The 17,173-nt window shown below is 35.1% G+C and overlaps 1 protein-coding gene and 1 long non-coding RNA gene across 9 annotated transcripts in view; one reads left to right on the top strand and one right to left on the bottom strand.

The window, feature by feature from the left end:
- Positions 1-14,708, top strand: part of LOC135200838 (hexosaminidase D-like) — a 105,648-nt gene extending 90,940 nt beyond the window's left edge. For 3 of the 8 annotated variants that reach the window (XM_064229529.1, XM_064229531.1, XM_064229530.1), the window contains 3 exons: positions 1,426-1,509; positions 3,554-3,730; positions 8,406-14,708. In XM_064229529.1, the coding sequence (XP_064085599.1) occupies positions 3,679-3,730; positions 8,406-10,636 (2,283 nt within the window). In that variant the 5' untranslated portion in view covers positions 1,426-1,509; positions 3,554-3,678 and the 3' untranslated portion in view covers positions 10,637-14,708. The other 5 variants (XM_064229532.1, XM_064229534.1, XM_064229533.1 and 2 more) reach the window with 3 other exon arrangements.
- Positions 13,644-15,833, bottom strand: LOC135200841 (uncharacterized). Its single transcript, XR_010311377.1, has 3 exons — positions 15,544-15,833; positions 15,165-15,334; positions 13,644-14,683 (listed from the first exon to the last, which is right to left on the bottom strand). It is a non-coding gene; the product is annotated as an uncharacterized LOC135200841 (long non-coding RNA).
- Between the last annotated feature and the right edge of the window lie 1,340 nt (positions 15,834-17,173).

Below are 17,173 nucleotides of genomic sequence, written 5' to 3'. Positions count from 1 at the left end.
TATCAGAAGCCCAGTGTGTCAAGTAAGAGAAGGATCACAAAAATCTGTAATTAAAGCAAGACTTGTGAAAAAGAATGACATGTTCCTTGTCTTCACTGAGAGCCACTTGGATGAAGCGGCCAAAGAAGCTGGTTAACCATTAAGATTTTCAAGTGTAATAATGATCTCCAACTAAGTGTTTTGTGACTGTGGATCCTCCAACTGGGTGTCTTGTGGGAGTTTCAGGCACCAATCTACAATAAAGTTTGTTGTTTATAAGAAATACTTGGTAAACTAAAGTTTGTTTGTATGGTGTTTTTACATTGCATGGAACCAGTGGTTATTGAGCAACGGGACCAATGGATTTAGGTGACTTCCAAACCACGTTGAGAGTGAACTTCTATCACCAGAAATACACATCTCTAACCCCTCAGTGGAATGCCCAGAATCGAACTCTCAGCCACCAAGGTGGCAGGCCAAGACCATACCGATCACGCTACTGAGGCGCTGCAAACTAAAGTTAATCCCTCATCACCGAAGGCGTGGAACCAGTTTTCTTGGGAAACAAAATTTACTTGCAAAACAGGCCTATGACCTTCATTTTCAAATGGGATTTATTTTATAGTCAAAGAAGTTAATTTACTCTCAAAGTTATTCAGTATTAATAATATTTGAATAATAAAATTGACAAATAGCAGCTCATTGCCATGAACTTCATTAGTATAATGGAAATAATCTTTGTATTTTGATTTAGTACCCCTTTTGTCATAAATGAATTTGCATTAACATAGTACTGTACCACAAAGGAAAGAATGGTTACAGAATCATACTGAGACAGCAAGTGCCTTTCAGGTTTTAATAATGCGCTACATTTGATATTGGCTCTTTAAGGTACAGTATTTGAAAGTTGCAAACCATTTTTACAAAGTACAGGCAGTCCCCAGGTTACGACGGGGGTTCAGTTCTTGAGACGCGTCGTAAGCCGAAAATCGTTGTAAGCCGGAACATCATAAAAAATCCTAAGAAAACCTTACTTTTAATGCTTTGGGTGCATTCAAAACTATGTAAACTGCATTCTTATTGCATTTTACATAAAAAAATCCTTCAAATATTGATTATTTTGCATTTTTGGTGTCATATTTCTTGTGCCAGATCAGTGTTGTAGGCGTCGTAACCCTGGAAATAATTTCTGATGAATATACGTAATTCAAAAGCGCCTTAACCTCAGAACGTCGTAAGCCAAACCCGTCGTAACCCGGGGGCTGCCTGTATTTAACTTTGGAAAATTATGACATTTATTCATAAAGACTGTTAACATAGATTCATAAGGCAAGTTCTCTTATGCATTTTTTCTATTCTTTGATAAAGATGCAACCATGTTCGGTAAGCATATTGATTTTTAAAATTTATGTTTTCTGTTTTGTAAGGAAACTTTTCTTTTTCCAGGATGAAGCTGCTGCTTCCAGCTAAACTACTTTCCGGACTACTAATGATCACTAGTGTTACTGGAAGATTGACGTCCATGAAAATGTGAGTTTTGTTGCTAGCATTTTTCAGGTACCGTTACTGTATGGGATGAGGTTTGAACGCTTGCCTACGAGAATGTTAATTGCTTATTTACGCCAACGGAATTATTTTATCAAGAAAAGTTATAGGTGCCGTTTGATGCTTCAGAATTCCAGTTTTACACAGAAGCTGATTTGGTATCTTTATAATGCAGCAAATGCAGTTGGCATTTTGAATGCATGCTGTTGTGTACTGCAAGAAAAACACAAAAACATGAAGGAAATTACATTTCAGTAGGTTGGTTGATAATTAGTTTAAAATGGTATATTTTATGAAGATTAAGGGTATGATTGTTCTATTTATCTCTGAGAATGTTTTGCTCTCAATTTCATGCACAGTAGGAGGTTTTAAATACAATATTTTGGCATTGTAATACTGTATAGTGCTGTATGTAAAATTAGAGATCAAAAGACGTATTAAGCAAGTTAGGTATTGTGATTCTTTTATATACTGTAAGGTTTGAATCACTGTTTTACATATTTTTTGTGTAATTTATTAGACTGATAGTTTAATTATAAGTCTTTGAAATTCTAGGCGCCTTATAACATTGATGGAACATAACCTATAGTCCTTAAAATCATAGCCCCAAAAGATGCAACATAAGCTATGGTCCTTAAAATCATAGCCCCAAAAGATGGAACATAAGTTATAGTCCTTAAAATCATAAGCCCAAAATAGTATGTACAGAATTGCATTATCATAATTTCACAATATAGTCTGTACATTATACCTTGAATTGCATTCACTTCTGTGGTAATATTTGTCAAGTTTCATTAAAGACACTTATCAGACAGCAAAGGAGAGAATTGGGATATCACATTATTTGGCCAGTAGGCTACACGACCCCAGTCAAGAGGGAACTTTGTCAAATATTGCTGGATGTGCTTTATATTCTTAATTTTAAACTAAGGAGAATGATTGATCTTATTAAAATAAAATTCATAAACTGCATTCAGAGCCTAGGTCAGTAAGTACAAACAGTGCAGTATGTACATTGTTTATTCATTTTTATTTTTTTTTTTTACTCTGCTAGAAAATTAATGCTTCCAAAGTAAATACTCAAACTTCTAGGCTTTATTTACCATAATTGAGCAGTAATGCATAGGGTAAAATGATGCTCATGGCAGTCATTTGGAAAATAGTTCAATACCTTGCATTTCATCATTTATAATATTGTGTGAATTATCTCTGTGTCTACATTGAATCTTAAGTTCGAACTTCATAGTATGCCATCCATTGTATTACATTGATATCAAAATTTGGTAACAGATCTTGATTGCAGTAGCATTTTTATGCACATAAAAATAAATTTTATTGCACTGGAGTGAGTTTATGGAAAACTATAATTCTGAACTATGGCACAAAATTAGCAAAAATGGTATCTCGGATATTTGATACCTGAAAATACAAAAGCTATGACATTTCATTTGATCATTAGCACTTTGTGAAGAGCATTGTTTTAGGTAGGTATATCATATTCCTTTTGTCAAATAAAAAATCAAAGCAACTAGCAAGTTGTGGCTTTGCTTTTAACTTTCATAAAGTTTCAAGACGATAACTTCAGTTCATGTTGATGCCAAGGTAATATCAATAGTCATAGTGAAGCGTCTGTATTTAATATGAATACTAGTACTACCTGTTAGTTTATAAAAAAAATGAGGTTGAATAGCAAAGGGAATTATTTTAGCATTCAGTGATTTGTTAGGGTAGTTTGCATTTTGCAAGAATGTATTATATAGCAGTATTTTATTGCATGAGACCCTCTGTGAAAGATCTAATTGTTTGCGAGCTTAGAAATGTTGTACCAGTACAGTATTTTTGACAGATTTTGTGGGTTAATTTCAGGTACCTTATGTGATTGGCTTACACGTCTTTTCCCAGTAGCACGGAAGATTGCATGAGTGATGGCTACAAAATGTACCGTATCCTGCTTCTTTTTATTTTTATGTATTTTAGGCTCTGTGGTAGGAGCCTGTGATGGTGATGGTTGCTTTTTCCTTCCCTGCAGCTTGAGGTAGAAACCTTGGAGTGTAACACCTTTCCAAAAGGGGGGTTGTTGTGGTTATAGAGGCTGTGTAGGTAGCCGTGCAACAGCAGCATCTTAAAACCTCTTCTCATAACTTCTTGCCCAGCATGTTGCCTCCGCGCCGACCCGTAATGTTTTGGACCTCTGTTGATCTCCAGAGTATGCGTACCCTTAACTTATGAAATGTTTAATTTTTGTAATAAGTGTATTCCACGAATACTTTTTTTAATGTGAACATAATCATTCGTTTTTAGTTTAGCTGCATCTTGCATAAATTTGAGTTTACCAAATATTTCTTGTACACAAATTTTACTGAAGAATGTTGCATGAAACTGTCACAATACACCTAGTTGGAGGAACGTCTCAATACACTTAGTTGGAGGATCATTATTACACCTAAAACTTATTTTTTATGGTTTTCCAGTAATTGAAAATCACTTTTCAATTTTTTTCATCAGTCACTGCAGCATGGCACACCAGTTTTACCAGTTTTCTTTGACATGCACACAATTACTATTTACAAGGTTTTAGTCTCCTGGACTCTACAAAGAATGTGCTGATGTGTTTCAGTGCTTCTTTACATCTTGCTTATTTTTTTTATTAACATTTTATAACAAACAATAATGAAAATACAGCAAGTCCTCATTCCTCAAGATATACTGTGTAATAAGTCTTCTAAACATATTGTGTCATACAAAGTTCAAGCTCTGGCAAATTGCCATAGATTGTCAAAATTTTCTAAATTGTTACTTTTATTTTGTAGTAATAAATAGGAATGAAATCTGAAAAATATAGTGCGAGTCATATATAGAAATCTACTGTGATTTCAATTAGAAAAAGTATGTCGGGAATTATGCAGATTACATTGTGGTGGTTGTGTGATCATATTTATACATTTTACACGTATGTTGGCTCAAACAACATATCTGGGTGTTTTCTTTGAAGAGAATCGGTGAGGTGTTTTCAGATTTAGTATTTGCAAAGAAAGGTTAACTTGCCAAAATTAATGGAAGCACTTAGCAGTAGTATCTTTTCTTTGTTACTCCCTTTAAAGTTTTTGGTTAATCTACTTTATAAGGATTACATGAAAAGGGGGAATGTTTTATGATGAAATTTTGGAAAAATATTCTTTGGGTAACTCTCCCATGATTCAGGTATGGTAGATATTGAGCATTTGAAAAACATTTTTTTTTTTAAGCTCTGCAAGCCATGTTAAATCGATATCCACCTAGCAAATGTTTCCACCAAATTTCACCTTAATTTGTACCATTCCATTGGTATTAAAAAAAAAAAACAACTGACATGGATGAAAGCATTTACAGTACCCTACTGTAAGAGCACTTACACCTGTTAATATCATATCCCAAAGGTGAAAAATACCTAATATGCATATTTGTGTTCAAAGTGGCTAAAACAAGTGGTTAAATTACGATTAGTATGGTGGGAGATTTGTAAGTGTAATAACTAGCCAATTTTCATTCCAGATCAGTTTGTTATTGTTGGATCAAGTCGTCCAAGTAAACCATTCACCCTTGTAATACTAATGATTTACCATTCCCATTGATTTTGTTTGGAGCAAGCCTGTCAGTATGGACTTATTTAATGACCCTTTGTGAGGAGAGAGGGCTTCTCTTGACCTGACCCCTTTCTCATTTTTTTTATGGTAGGGATTACCCTTTTTAGGCTTCGCCTTCTTATCTACACTACCTAGTTTAGATGCTTTCCTAATAGTTTTTTAATAGCGATTGTGTCCTATCCATTTATGTCATTGCCTCAGCTGGTTTTCCCCAAATCTTGGTCCTTAAGATGTTTATGCACCTTCTTTAGGTTTCCCTATGATAGGCCTTTACATGGTTGTAGACAAAATCTGATACTCCTGAAACTTGGTAAAGTTCTGAACTTACTATAAGTGCAGCATTGCTGCATCTAGTCACATTAAGGGGAATGACTAAATTTCTTGTCTTCCCATTTCTAGTCTTTTATTCTTTGGTATTTACCATAAATTACCTATTCTGTTTTCACTCTTGCTGTTATTTCCCTTATCTTTATAGCATTTTTCAGTAAATTTATTTCTTTCAAGCACAATTAAATAAGCTATTATCTGCTTGGAAATAACCTGTTAGTCATAAGCTCATAAATCACTTAAGCTGCTAGTTAATAAAGCCCCTTCTTGACGACATGAGCAAAGCATCACTGCAAGGTTCCTCTTTCATTAGTAAGTCATACTTGGAAGAAAAGCTTTGAAATTTCTATTGAAAAGGATGTCTTTTCAATTATTACAAAATGAGCAGATAATAGGAGGAAGCCATCTCCCCACTACAAGAATTACACCATATTTCTACTCGATGGCCATATCGAAAACAAAATTACAGAATATCAGTACTGTATGAGAAGCAAACCTCTCACAAATGGCTTGCCTTCAAATAATGTGGTTTTATACTACTACATCTACAGATTCATGAAGCACTATTTCTCATGGTATGGGGAGTATTCCAGCCTGTTAATTTTAGGATCATCTGACAGACATCATGAGCCTCAGGTGTGTAAACCTGAAAACCCCTTTTGACATCTAGAAGGCCATGGAACTACTCTCGCTAGGGCCATAACGTGTATAAGGTCATACAAAATTCAACGCAGCTTAAAAACTTGGACAGCTTCCACAACAAATGAAATGGTGAAAATGTATGTTTGGCTGGACAAGCTTGAATGTTTTAGCCACTGAGGCCAGTTGTATACAATTGTGTGGAGGAAGCTTTGCATTTAGTGACACTGTAGTAAGTCAAACAGAGTAATTTTCCAAATCCTTAAGTTTGTCATTACACTTCAAATCCGAGGAGGGGGCCATCAAAATTGGGAACTTGAGCACCTGCATTGGGGTAATTTTTAATAGCATGGCCTTGAAAATACCAAGATACCAAATTATCATGGCATCTATTCATAGAAGCTACAGGCCTCCCCTACACCAGAGCACAAAAAATCCAACCCTAACGGGCACCACAGGAATTGGAAGTTCCATCAACGACAAATTTGTTAAGTTGGTCCTCAGTTAACGAAGGCCAAAAACACAATCATAGGCTTGAAGTCAAGCCTTGGGCTTGAATAAACATGCTTTTGGCCCTGACCTCATGCACCAAGCACTTCCCAGAGCCTACACGTGACCCTGAGAAAGTGGAAATTTGTTTGATTTACTTCCTAATTAATTTGAAATAAGAGGCAAAGGGTTTAATCAAATCAATAAGACAAAGGGTTAGCAGTAGTAACAGACCAACAGCATAATAGGAGATGAGAAAAGTGGGTTGGGAAGAGAAATGAGAGACAGGGGTTTCTTAGAAAGACAGTATGTATAGGATCAATAAAAAGACAAATACAAGGTATAAGATATATGTGTAGGTAGCTTAAGAAGAGCAGTGCTGGGATCCCTGTGTCACAAAGTACCCATGGGGCCAGCAGGGAAATTCTACCTAGGACATTTTTACTCCTTTGACAAGTGCTTGTGGGGTGAATGTGAATTTACAGATTCAATACCCTGAGAACAAAATGATATCGGGTACTTATACTGATGAAGGAGGTAATTTACCTTGAAAGGTGATAAAAAAAGTAAAGATTGAACCTTGCAGTAAAATCTTGTCAGAACCCAGGTAAACTTTCACTAGTCAGTTACAAATAACTGATACAGGTTAAAAGCATGAAGGGTTTAAAAGCATGTAGATCCCTTTCATTTTTTACATAACACATCTGTATGATTCAAGTCTCGGAAGTTTATTCAAATTCCTAACAGGTTTTTTTAAACTAGAGGTGTTGGATAGAACAAAATTATTAGTTTTTTAAAGTATGCTTTATTAAAAATCATGATGGCACTGTTTGAAGGCAAAGTTGGGAATTACTACCTTGTAGAACTTATCCATCTCTAAAGTCTTAATGATGAGTAGAATTTTATCCATCCTCTATATTCATTTAAAGATCATTTGTTGGCCAAACTAGCACTTTTTTTGTACTCTAAATTTTTAACATGCTGTATTGTCGGTTGTATTTTAAAAATGAAGTTAAAATTATTCTTAATCTATGTAGTATATAGTTAATATTTTACATATCTTGGTTGATAAACAGAAACATTTAGTAATTACAATCCTTAGCTTTCAGGAAGCACTTGGCATTCAGAACAGGCCTGGAGTTGTATAACTTGAAACCCTCAAAAGATGGCAAGAGTGCTTTCTAAAACCTAAGGATTGGGATTGTTAATGTATTCTAAAAATTTTGGGGGGGTTCTACAGACATGTAAGTTTTACTTATTAAAAAAAATATAAGAAAAAACTTTTCATGAAACAGTGAGATCAGTGCACTGTATTTTTATACTTTCTTGCAGTTGTTTTTTACAGTATGTTTGTTGGTGCTAGACAAATAAAGTAGTTTCATGAGTAAGTGACAACTTACAATTATGAAACTAAGAATGGTACTGTAATCCAGACTTGCTTGCTGTTAGTTGCTAAACACTGTATATGAAAATTGCCAGTGAGTTTCGGGTGATAATGGACAATACTAAAACTTAAAAAGCACAAGGTTCATGTAAATTTAAGTAAACCCCAGTAGTAAAAGGATTAGAAATAAAAAAATTGAATTGTGTAGACCAAAGCATATAACTTGGTGATGGGCAAGCATGAACTTCTTGTGGCAAACAGTTTTTATTGCACAGTACATAATTTCAGTAAATGTAACAATGGTAGCTTGCTGTCAGATAGAACTTAAAATTATTTGTTAAACTGATGATTTTTTAAAATTATTTGTAAAATTGATGATTTTTATTGGTTTAATTTATGCCACAAATTTTCTTTTTCAGATACTGAGACCAGACACTGGACTTCAGGAACAGCCCAGACTACAACAAACACTTGGAGATCACTTTACACAAGATACACCATGGAGGTTGTACGGGCGTGGTTTGGTCGTGCTGGCGTAGGAGCCTGGCGGTCACGGAAGCAGGTGGTGTGGGCAGCCTGTGTTTTAGTCACTGTAGGGGTGGTTTATTTACAGTATGCACCTGGTGAGCCAGTAGATCACCCAAATGCACCTAGACACCGTGCATTGAACACTTTATATTCATCTCATGAAAGGGATAGCCAGAGTCCATCACGTGACACTGGTATACATATACAGCATGTGAAGTTTGTAACAGGAGAAGATGTTAGACATCCAGGTGCTTGGTCTAACCATATTGATGGGCAAGAGGCACAGAATGGCATACAAAAGGAATGGAATCAAAATGAAAATGTTATAAAGTATGAAACTCTTCCCCCCGATCCAAATGCTCTGCAACATCGGCGTGCCGTTGAAGTTCTGCAGCAACGTGTTGCTGAACGTAAGGCACAAGAGCAGCAGCAGCAGCAGCAGCAGCATCATGAGATCCATGAACCTGCTGGTGCTGTAGTAATACCTCAGCAAGACCTTGGGGCACCTGGAGGATGGGGTGGAGTACAATACAGGTATAACCCATATGGAGAACCAGTTTATGGTCGCACAGATAGACCTAATTACATACCCACTCATCGATTAGTTCATTTCGACTTAAAAGGTGCCCCTCCTAAAATGTCTGCTCTTTTACAGTTACTGCCATGGCTAGCAGCACAAGGTGCCACTGCTGTCTTACTGGAATATGAAGACATGTTTCCTTTCAAGGGTCGTTTGGCACCTCTTGCAGCAAAGAACCACTATTCCAGGAAACAGATAACAAACTTGGTAACTGCTTGCAGAAATAATGGTCTGGAAGTAATCCCTCTGGTTCAAACTTTTGGCCATTTGGAATTTGCTCTGAAGCATGAGAGGTTTTCACATTTACGTGAGGTACCAGAGTTTCCCCAAGCTTTATGCCCATCTCTAAATGAATCACTGTGGCTTGTTAATTCTATCATCGATCAAGTGATGGCATTACACCCTGGAGTCCGCTACTTGCACATTGGATGTGATGAAGTTTATCACATGGGAGAATGTGAGAAGTGCCGTCTCATCCTGAGGGAAACGCTATTCTTACATCATGTAGAAGTGGTAGCACGGTATGTGCGCAGAAAATATAATGCAATACCTCTTGTTTGGGATGATATGTTGCGTCACATATCAGAAACTGCAATGCAAGAAGCCCATATGGGAGAACTTGTTGAACCTATGGTATGGGTATATGCTGAAGATGTTTACAGGTTTGTACAACCATCTGTTTGGACTAAATATGGTCAAGTATTTTCGCAAATTTGGGCAGCTTCTGCATTCAAAGGTGCATTTGGTGAACAGCTTACAGTACCAAATGTTAGAAGACATTTAGACAATAATCTTAATTGGCTAGATGTAATGGCCAGTGAAGCAGTCAAGTTTACAGGTGGATTCAGAGGTATTGTTTTAACAGGATGGCAGCGATATGATCATTTTGCAGTTTTATGCGAGCTCCTGCCTGCAGCACTCCCATCACTTGCTGTTAATCTCATTGCAACTTCTCATGGTTATTTTAATTCATCGCTTCAGGGGCAGTTATATCAAGCTCTAAATTGCATGCAGACACCAAAATATCAGACATGGATTAATTTAGATACTGATCCTTATTTATGGGATAAATTTTCATGGTGTTTCTTCCCAGGTGCCCAAGTATTTAAAGTAACAGCTAGGCTTGATGCAACAAAGAGAGATGTAGATTCCTACATTGAACGTGTAACAAGAAGTCGTGGATGGATCACAGATTACAATCGTCGACATAATTATTCTTCCCCTATGCGTGTAGATGAAGACCTAGAAGAGCTACCTACACGCCTACATTCTGTTACATTGCTTCTAAAAACTGCTAGAGAAGCACTGAGTGAATGGTTTGATGATTGGACTGTAGGTGAGTGGCTAGAGCAACATGTGTGGCCATTACTGAAGAACCTCAATACAATTCAGCGAGAGTCGGAGAGCATGAAGGCTGTGAGGTACTGGCCAGCTCGGCCTTTACCACTGTTACCAGAGCTTGCTTCATATGGAGTCTCACAGCCAACCCCTAGTAGTTTAAGAAGTACAGGAGATGAAGACACTGGAGGTGGTGGAACTTAACGAGGGTTTATTGTATTATAGAGTTCTGAATTGGCTTAGGTAGACCCTTTACCCTTCATACTGAAGGATGCTGGTCTTCCTGTGCATGGTGAAAGACATGCAGATTGTGAAAAAGTAAAAGTATTTATTATGAGTCTCAGGTGAGAATCATCTGAATATTTTATATGAAAAATTACCTAAGTATTGAATATGTGTGTTTGTAGTGACCTTAATTGTATACAGTGCAGTATTGTAGATGTGACATGAGGATGTGAAACTGCTGCCACCCTAACAATATGAATGCAACATTTTGAATTCTTTCAGTTTTAACACCTTTTGAACTTCCTGTCATCTTATTCTTGCACTGAAGATTTAAACTACAGCATAATTTAGTAAGAATAATTAAAGTTCCTATTGTAAGTCAATATTTATGCTTTAACGTTTGAAGTTTATACACATTCAATTTTCTTCCCTGTATGCATGATTGAATGTATGCCTTCTTAATACGCACGTATGTAATGTATGATGTATACAGCATATCTAAGTCACTCATTTGATGTTGTGAGGGTAGCAGCTTATTGATGATGAGCAATGTTAGGGATGTTTCCAGGATATAGACTTATAAGAAGTAATATTAACAGTTGAACAATGAAATTAATGCAAGGGAGCATTTATGTGGTGTGATAAAAGTTTAATCTTTCTAGATAGTGTCAAGTGGAGTGATTTCTTAAGAATGAAAAATGCTTAGAATCTGCAGGCATGATAAAATTTCATTTACTATATTATTTTTCTTATTGCCACACTTAGAGCCTCCGCACTCTCATAATCCGTGTGTGTAGAAGTCCTATTATACTTTTTGCTTTAAATATGTTTGATGAAATGTTTATAGAACTTGAATATGGCAAAATTCTTCATTTCTATACTCAAACTACTGTACCTAGCATGATTTCTAACAAAGATTTCTCAAAATTGTGAATATTTCACATTGCTTTTTAGGAAATGTATAATGATGTATTTTTCAAGAAAATGACAAAAGTAAAATTTATACAAAAGTAATCATAAAGTTGATCATTGAGTATACCCTAAATATTTTTATAGAATGTTTGCAACAATTTTATATATTACTGCACCAAGCAAATGCCTTAGTCCTGGATGCATCTCTAATATGGCACTAGCTCAAAAATGGCAATCATTGAAAACTTACCAATAAAAATATCTATCAGAAGTCATTCCCACTGATTTTCCCAGTTGACCAAAGTGTATAGCAATAGTGCAGACTTTCCATCATGTTTCCAACCTGTGTAGATGAGTTTAATGTTTTGGTTTGTTTGTAAATGTATATAGTTGATGGGATTCATTTGAAGTCTGTGACATAATCATTATAATTATCCTGCAGCAGGATGCCATATTGTTGTGTGTATATGTGAATGTGCTGTTCCCCATTTGTTTGGGTTCGCACATTCATGGGGATGTGTCATTGCAGGATTCACTAGATTATCTAGTTTGGTCCTGTTAATCTCTAACTAGATGTTAATTGTTTTCCAGCATTAGTAGGATTTTCCAAATTCTACAGCTTGGAAGGAAAGAGGATTCAGAAACCTGCTTCATGCTGTCTGATTGTTAGGGCATTCCTGTCAAATGGCTCTCGGATGTTGACATTTAAATTTTTTCTTGCTGTGGATGAAGTTTTCTTTATTGACTCTTAACAGCACTGAAGCTTGTAGAAATGTTAATTTCATTATTGTCAATTTTTTTTATTTTATGTATATTTCAAAGCACAGCAGTAGTGTATTGGTCATGGTTTTTTTCCCCTGACATAACCCTTCAAGTTGCTTTCAAAACTGGTAATGCAAAGTTCAAACTGAACTTCTTTAAAATTCAGCTATGTTATTGGTATCTGTCAGTATGAATGCTGTCTGTCTTTTGTTTTGGAGGTTTTATTTAACAGGAAGAGCCCTGAAAGCAAGTTTGTGACCCAGGCCTTTTCCTCAGATACGATATTTGTGAAATGGGAAGTTCTCTTTTTACATCATGTATATAGAATTCATATATTGTAATAGTTTATCAGTATGTGCCTAGTTGTTTCCCTGAAGTAGGTTGTTCCTACTACATATCCCAGTTTTATAAAGATTGTTTTTCCAAGCTCGTTGGGGCAGTGAAATTTTGGCCGAAGGTGAATTGGACACTTGTTTATATGAGTCGAGAGATCTTTGAGCTTAAGACTTCAGCCCTATTACAAGTACAGTACTGAATTTGTTGTGAATGACTTGTGTGATCCTATGGCATAATGATGCTAACTAGCAGTGAAGTAACTGTACTGAAGGTTTAAACATTGCAGTTGCCCTACTCCTGTGTGTGACATTTTGATTTACATAATTTTTCTCCATGTTTTGCATATGTTGCAGGTGGAAGGGATTAAAGTTTGTTGTGATGAGAAGTTTCCATTCATCTGTATCAGATTGGTTTACTGACTTGTGCACAGAGTTCAATTTTCTGGTAGCCCAAATGCTCTGAAATGTTTTAAAAAGAAAAAGGCATCAAAGCTTCATATACATACATATTGTTGGTTGTTTTATCATGCACTTGTCATCTATTGGATGCTGCTGTAGTATCCTAATTGGACTTTGACATAATCTACATATCACATTATTTTAATAGTTACTGCCTCTCTCAGTGATGCAGTGTAACTTGAATTAATCAAAGCATTGTAAATAATTACTGTAAAAAAATATGAAGGGTCATTTTAAAAGCAAATCATATATGGAGGAATAAAAAGAGGAGCTTGAATGCAGTGTTGTACATATTTCCAAATTGGATTTTAATTATGTTCACTACAACAATTTTTATCACTAAAAGAAAGAATTTTATTTTAAAACAATTTTTTTTATAAATTATAACAACCAAATTCATCATTATCCTGAATTAACATAATTGGTATAAATGAAAGAATTTACTTTGCTTGTTTAAACCATTTACTTAAATCGGTTTACTAGACACTCAAGCCATGCTAGTCATATTCATCATGTAATTTTATTATATTTTTTTTTTTTTTTGTGGTTGAGTTTGTATACCTACTATGCAGTCAAAAGTGACTGAAAATGTTGTGTGTTCACTAAATATAGTATGGGAAGTAGCACAGTGATGTTTGCATTAGCATATTTCAACAATGCAGTGCATTTATAGTACTGTTATATATTCAACAAGAAATTTTTTAGTTTTCAAAAGAGCTTTTGATACATGTCATGTGATCATGAATCTTTGACCTTATTGAAACTTGGATTGTGGAAACGTCCTGAGAAGGCGAGCAAAATTCATGAACTTAGTTTAATGCAAATTTTGTTTACAAATTTAATGAGACTGCTATTAACATTTGTTGAAAGGAGGCTAGGGTAAATTTCCTTGAAATATTCTCAAGGTAAATCATGATGTGGTAGAAAAGAATAGTATTAGTTTTAACACTAATGAGTAGGATTTTCATAGTTTTATTTAACATATTGTACAGAGTATGATTGTCAGTTTTTATTTTTTGTATTGTCACATTGTAGCTGCATTTTGTAAGTTTGAGCCACTTTTTCCTTAGTAAGTTGTTTGGCACTGTGATATTACCTTTTATTTTTTATTTAATTTAAGCTTTATAGATGTCAGCCAGAGCAAGATTTAGAAGAACATGGAAAAGATGATACAGCAGATTTCCTTATTAGTTTTACCACAGTTCTACCAATGTCAGTATAATGAATTTACAGGCTGTATTGGAACCTATTATTTAGAAACTTTTTCAATGTATAATTCTCAATATTATACCACCTATACAAACCTTCATCTTCTCTTATTTGCTTTGTTTTAGGAGAGCTGCAGCTAATTATATTGTGTAATAACCAAACAATTTAAAAACTTAAACTGCTAACCATGTTTGCTTGCACATTTGCGCTAACTCTAACTTGCCTGTTTGCCAAATCGGAACATATATTTTTGTATTATTTATATTTTCATATGTGGCATGAATGCATTATGATTTGTCTGATTTCAGGATGATTATCTTTTGTTTCATGATCTGTACAGCCTTCCTCACTGTAAATAAAGTAAATACAGTATGTTCGTGAGTTTAATTTACTTTCAGACTTTATATTATCTACACCTTTTATACAGTGAGAAAACAATTATAACAAGAATGGAATTTTCTTTCTAAAGAATTGGTCTTCCTATTAACCATGTATTTTAACTAACCAGAATCAAAACTCTAAACCCCTTGAGGGTTTGTTATTAATAATTTTGATTGAATATTTTCATTAATTGTTTCTTAGCAAATCCAAAGGTTTGGGTTTTTACATATAAGATTTATAACCGTTATGTTGCCTGCATTCTCTGCATACATAGAATGAGTCATAAGGGTGTTCATTTATCCATGCGTAAATACTGTGACCAATTTGAAGACCAGATAAGATGATAAACAAGTCATACTACACCATGTGGCAAGCAAGTAAAATCATATGTATATTTAAAACGAGCTAAGCTCAAGATATAAGATTTAAAAAAACTTGCATAGAAATACCTGTGAAAGTTGTCAGAATTGACCTCGCAAGAAGATGTGTTCCCTGCATGTAATATAGTGTAGGTGCCTAACAGAAAAAGATGATTGCTTGGAATCAATAGTAGTGGTCAAAACACCTACCTCTTGAAGAGGCACCAAGGCAACCTCACAGCAGAGAAAATCTGAGAATCCTGTGAAGAAAAAAAAATACCAGCAAATCCTCAAAATTGATAGAAATGTTCAAAACAAAATTAACATCGTACACTCAGCTTTAAGTATTTTTTGGGTTAATTCCATTATGAAGGTAAAAATATATACAACCTGAATTATATGTATAAAATGTAAATTTGGAAAGCAAAGCAAACTAGCATAACAGGAGGAAAATAAATTTAGTTAGCACCTCAGTGGCGTGGTTGGTATGGTGTTAGCGTCCCACCTCGGTGGTCGCGAGTTCAATTCTCGGCCATTCCACTGAGGAGTGAGAGATGTGTATTTCTGGTGATAGTTCACTCTTGAAGTGGTTCAGAAGTCCCATAAAGCCATTGATCCCATTGCTGAATAACCACTGGTTCCATGCAATGTAAAAACACCATACAAACAAACAATAAATTTAGTCACTTATTCTAACAACTATAGAGAAAAAAGCATTGAAAATTATGATTTAATAGAGGTTCAAGTTTAGTAGGGTCTTTCACGACATCAGGCCAATGAGATGCAGTACACGTGAAAAGGTACTTTTACAAGCATATAAGCTATTTCAGTGCTGCAACAACCAATGTTATTGTACAAAGAAAACTTATGTCAAATCACTGAAGACTCAAACCACAAATGGGCTGGACTTCCTTAGTCTCAAACAAATTAACTATAATGTTTGGATCTAAGCCATTTACTGCTTGCGTATCTTTCAAACCCTGGGGTTGTTTCATTGGCACATAAATGAATGATTGGGGTGCCTTCTACAGTAAAAAACTTCCTATTGTGAAACGGACATAACAAAGATCCAAAAATGTTAATGAAAACCAACAGTATAGTAATATGTTGCAATAAGGAATTTAGAGAGTTTTATTACAAGATTAAACAAGTCAAATATAAATTGCTGACGAGTAAAAAATAATAGTTTTATTACAAGATTAAAAAACTCTAATATAAATTGCTGAAAAGTAAAAACAGAGTTTAAAGGATAAAATGATTTAATCATTGCTAAGAGGTGTACCCTACATCCTATTTCATCTGAAAAGAAAAATTTATCAAACATCTACAATAGCGCAGTAAAGTATCCAAGACAGAAATGCTTTCCAGCAGCAAAAATTAACTCTTGGAAATAAATTGAGGATATTTCGTTTAAATTTTAAATAACTGCAATTCATTATATGGTCATGAAACTCGTCAGCACTACTGAAATTTTATAAAAGCATTTGGCTGAAGCGTGTTTTCCCTAACAAGTGGAAACATGCTATTATTATTCCTAAAAATAAACCAGGAACAGATGCAAGTAATCCATCTAATTACGGACCAATATCTCTCACAAGCTGTTTATGTAAAATTTTAGAAAAAAATGTCAATGCACAACTAACATGTTTTCATCAAGGAATCCATACTAATTCCAACACAATCAGGTTCAATAGCTTGTCAGTCAACCATTCACTCGGTAGGGTTGCAGGGTCACCTGCCAATTTTCATTAAAAACTTTTCTACGGAAGGAACTTTCCAGACACAAGTAGAAAATTCATATTCAGAATACTTTAATTTAGGAGAAGGAATTCCTCAGGGTAGTGTCTTGAGTTGTACTTTGCTTGCCTTGGCAATTAATGACATCACCGCACAATAATACCAAATGGAGTTTAAAATAGCTATAATATAGTACATTGATGACTTTGCCATATACTACATGAGTAGCTCCCTGAGACATGCCCAAAGTCATCAATACTGCCATCACAAATTCAGTTGGATTTTGTTTTTCAAACAAGAAAACAGAAGCCATATAGCACCTCAGTGGCATAGTCGGTATGGTCTTGGCCTGCCACCTCGGT

The sequence above is a fragment of the Macrobrachium nipponense genome, chromosome 27 (assembly GCF_015104395.2).
Source record: "Macrobrachium nipponense isolate FS-2020 chromosome 27, ASM1510439v2, whole genome shotgun sequence".
Taxonomy (NCBI): domain Eukaryota; kingdom Metazoa; phylum Arthropoda; class Malacostraca; order Decapoda; family Palaemonidae; genus Macrobrachium; species Macrobrachium nipponense.
This window is presented reverse-complemented; position numbering and strand designations above follow the sequence as displayed.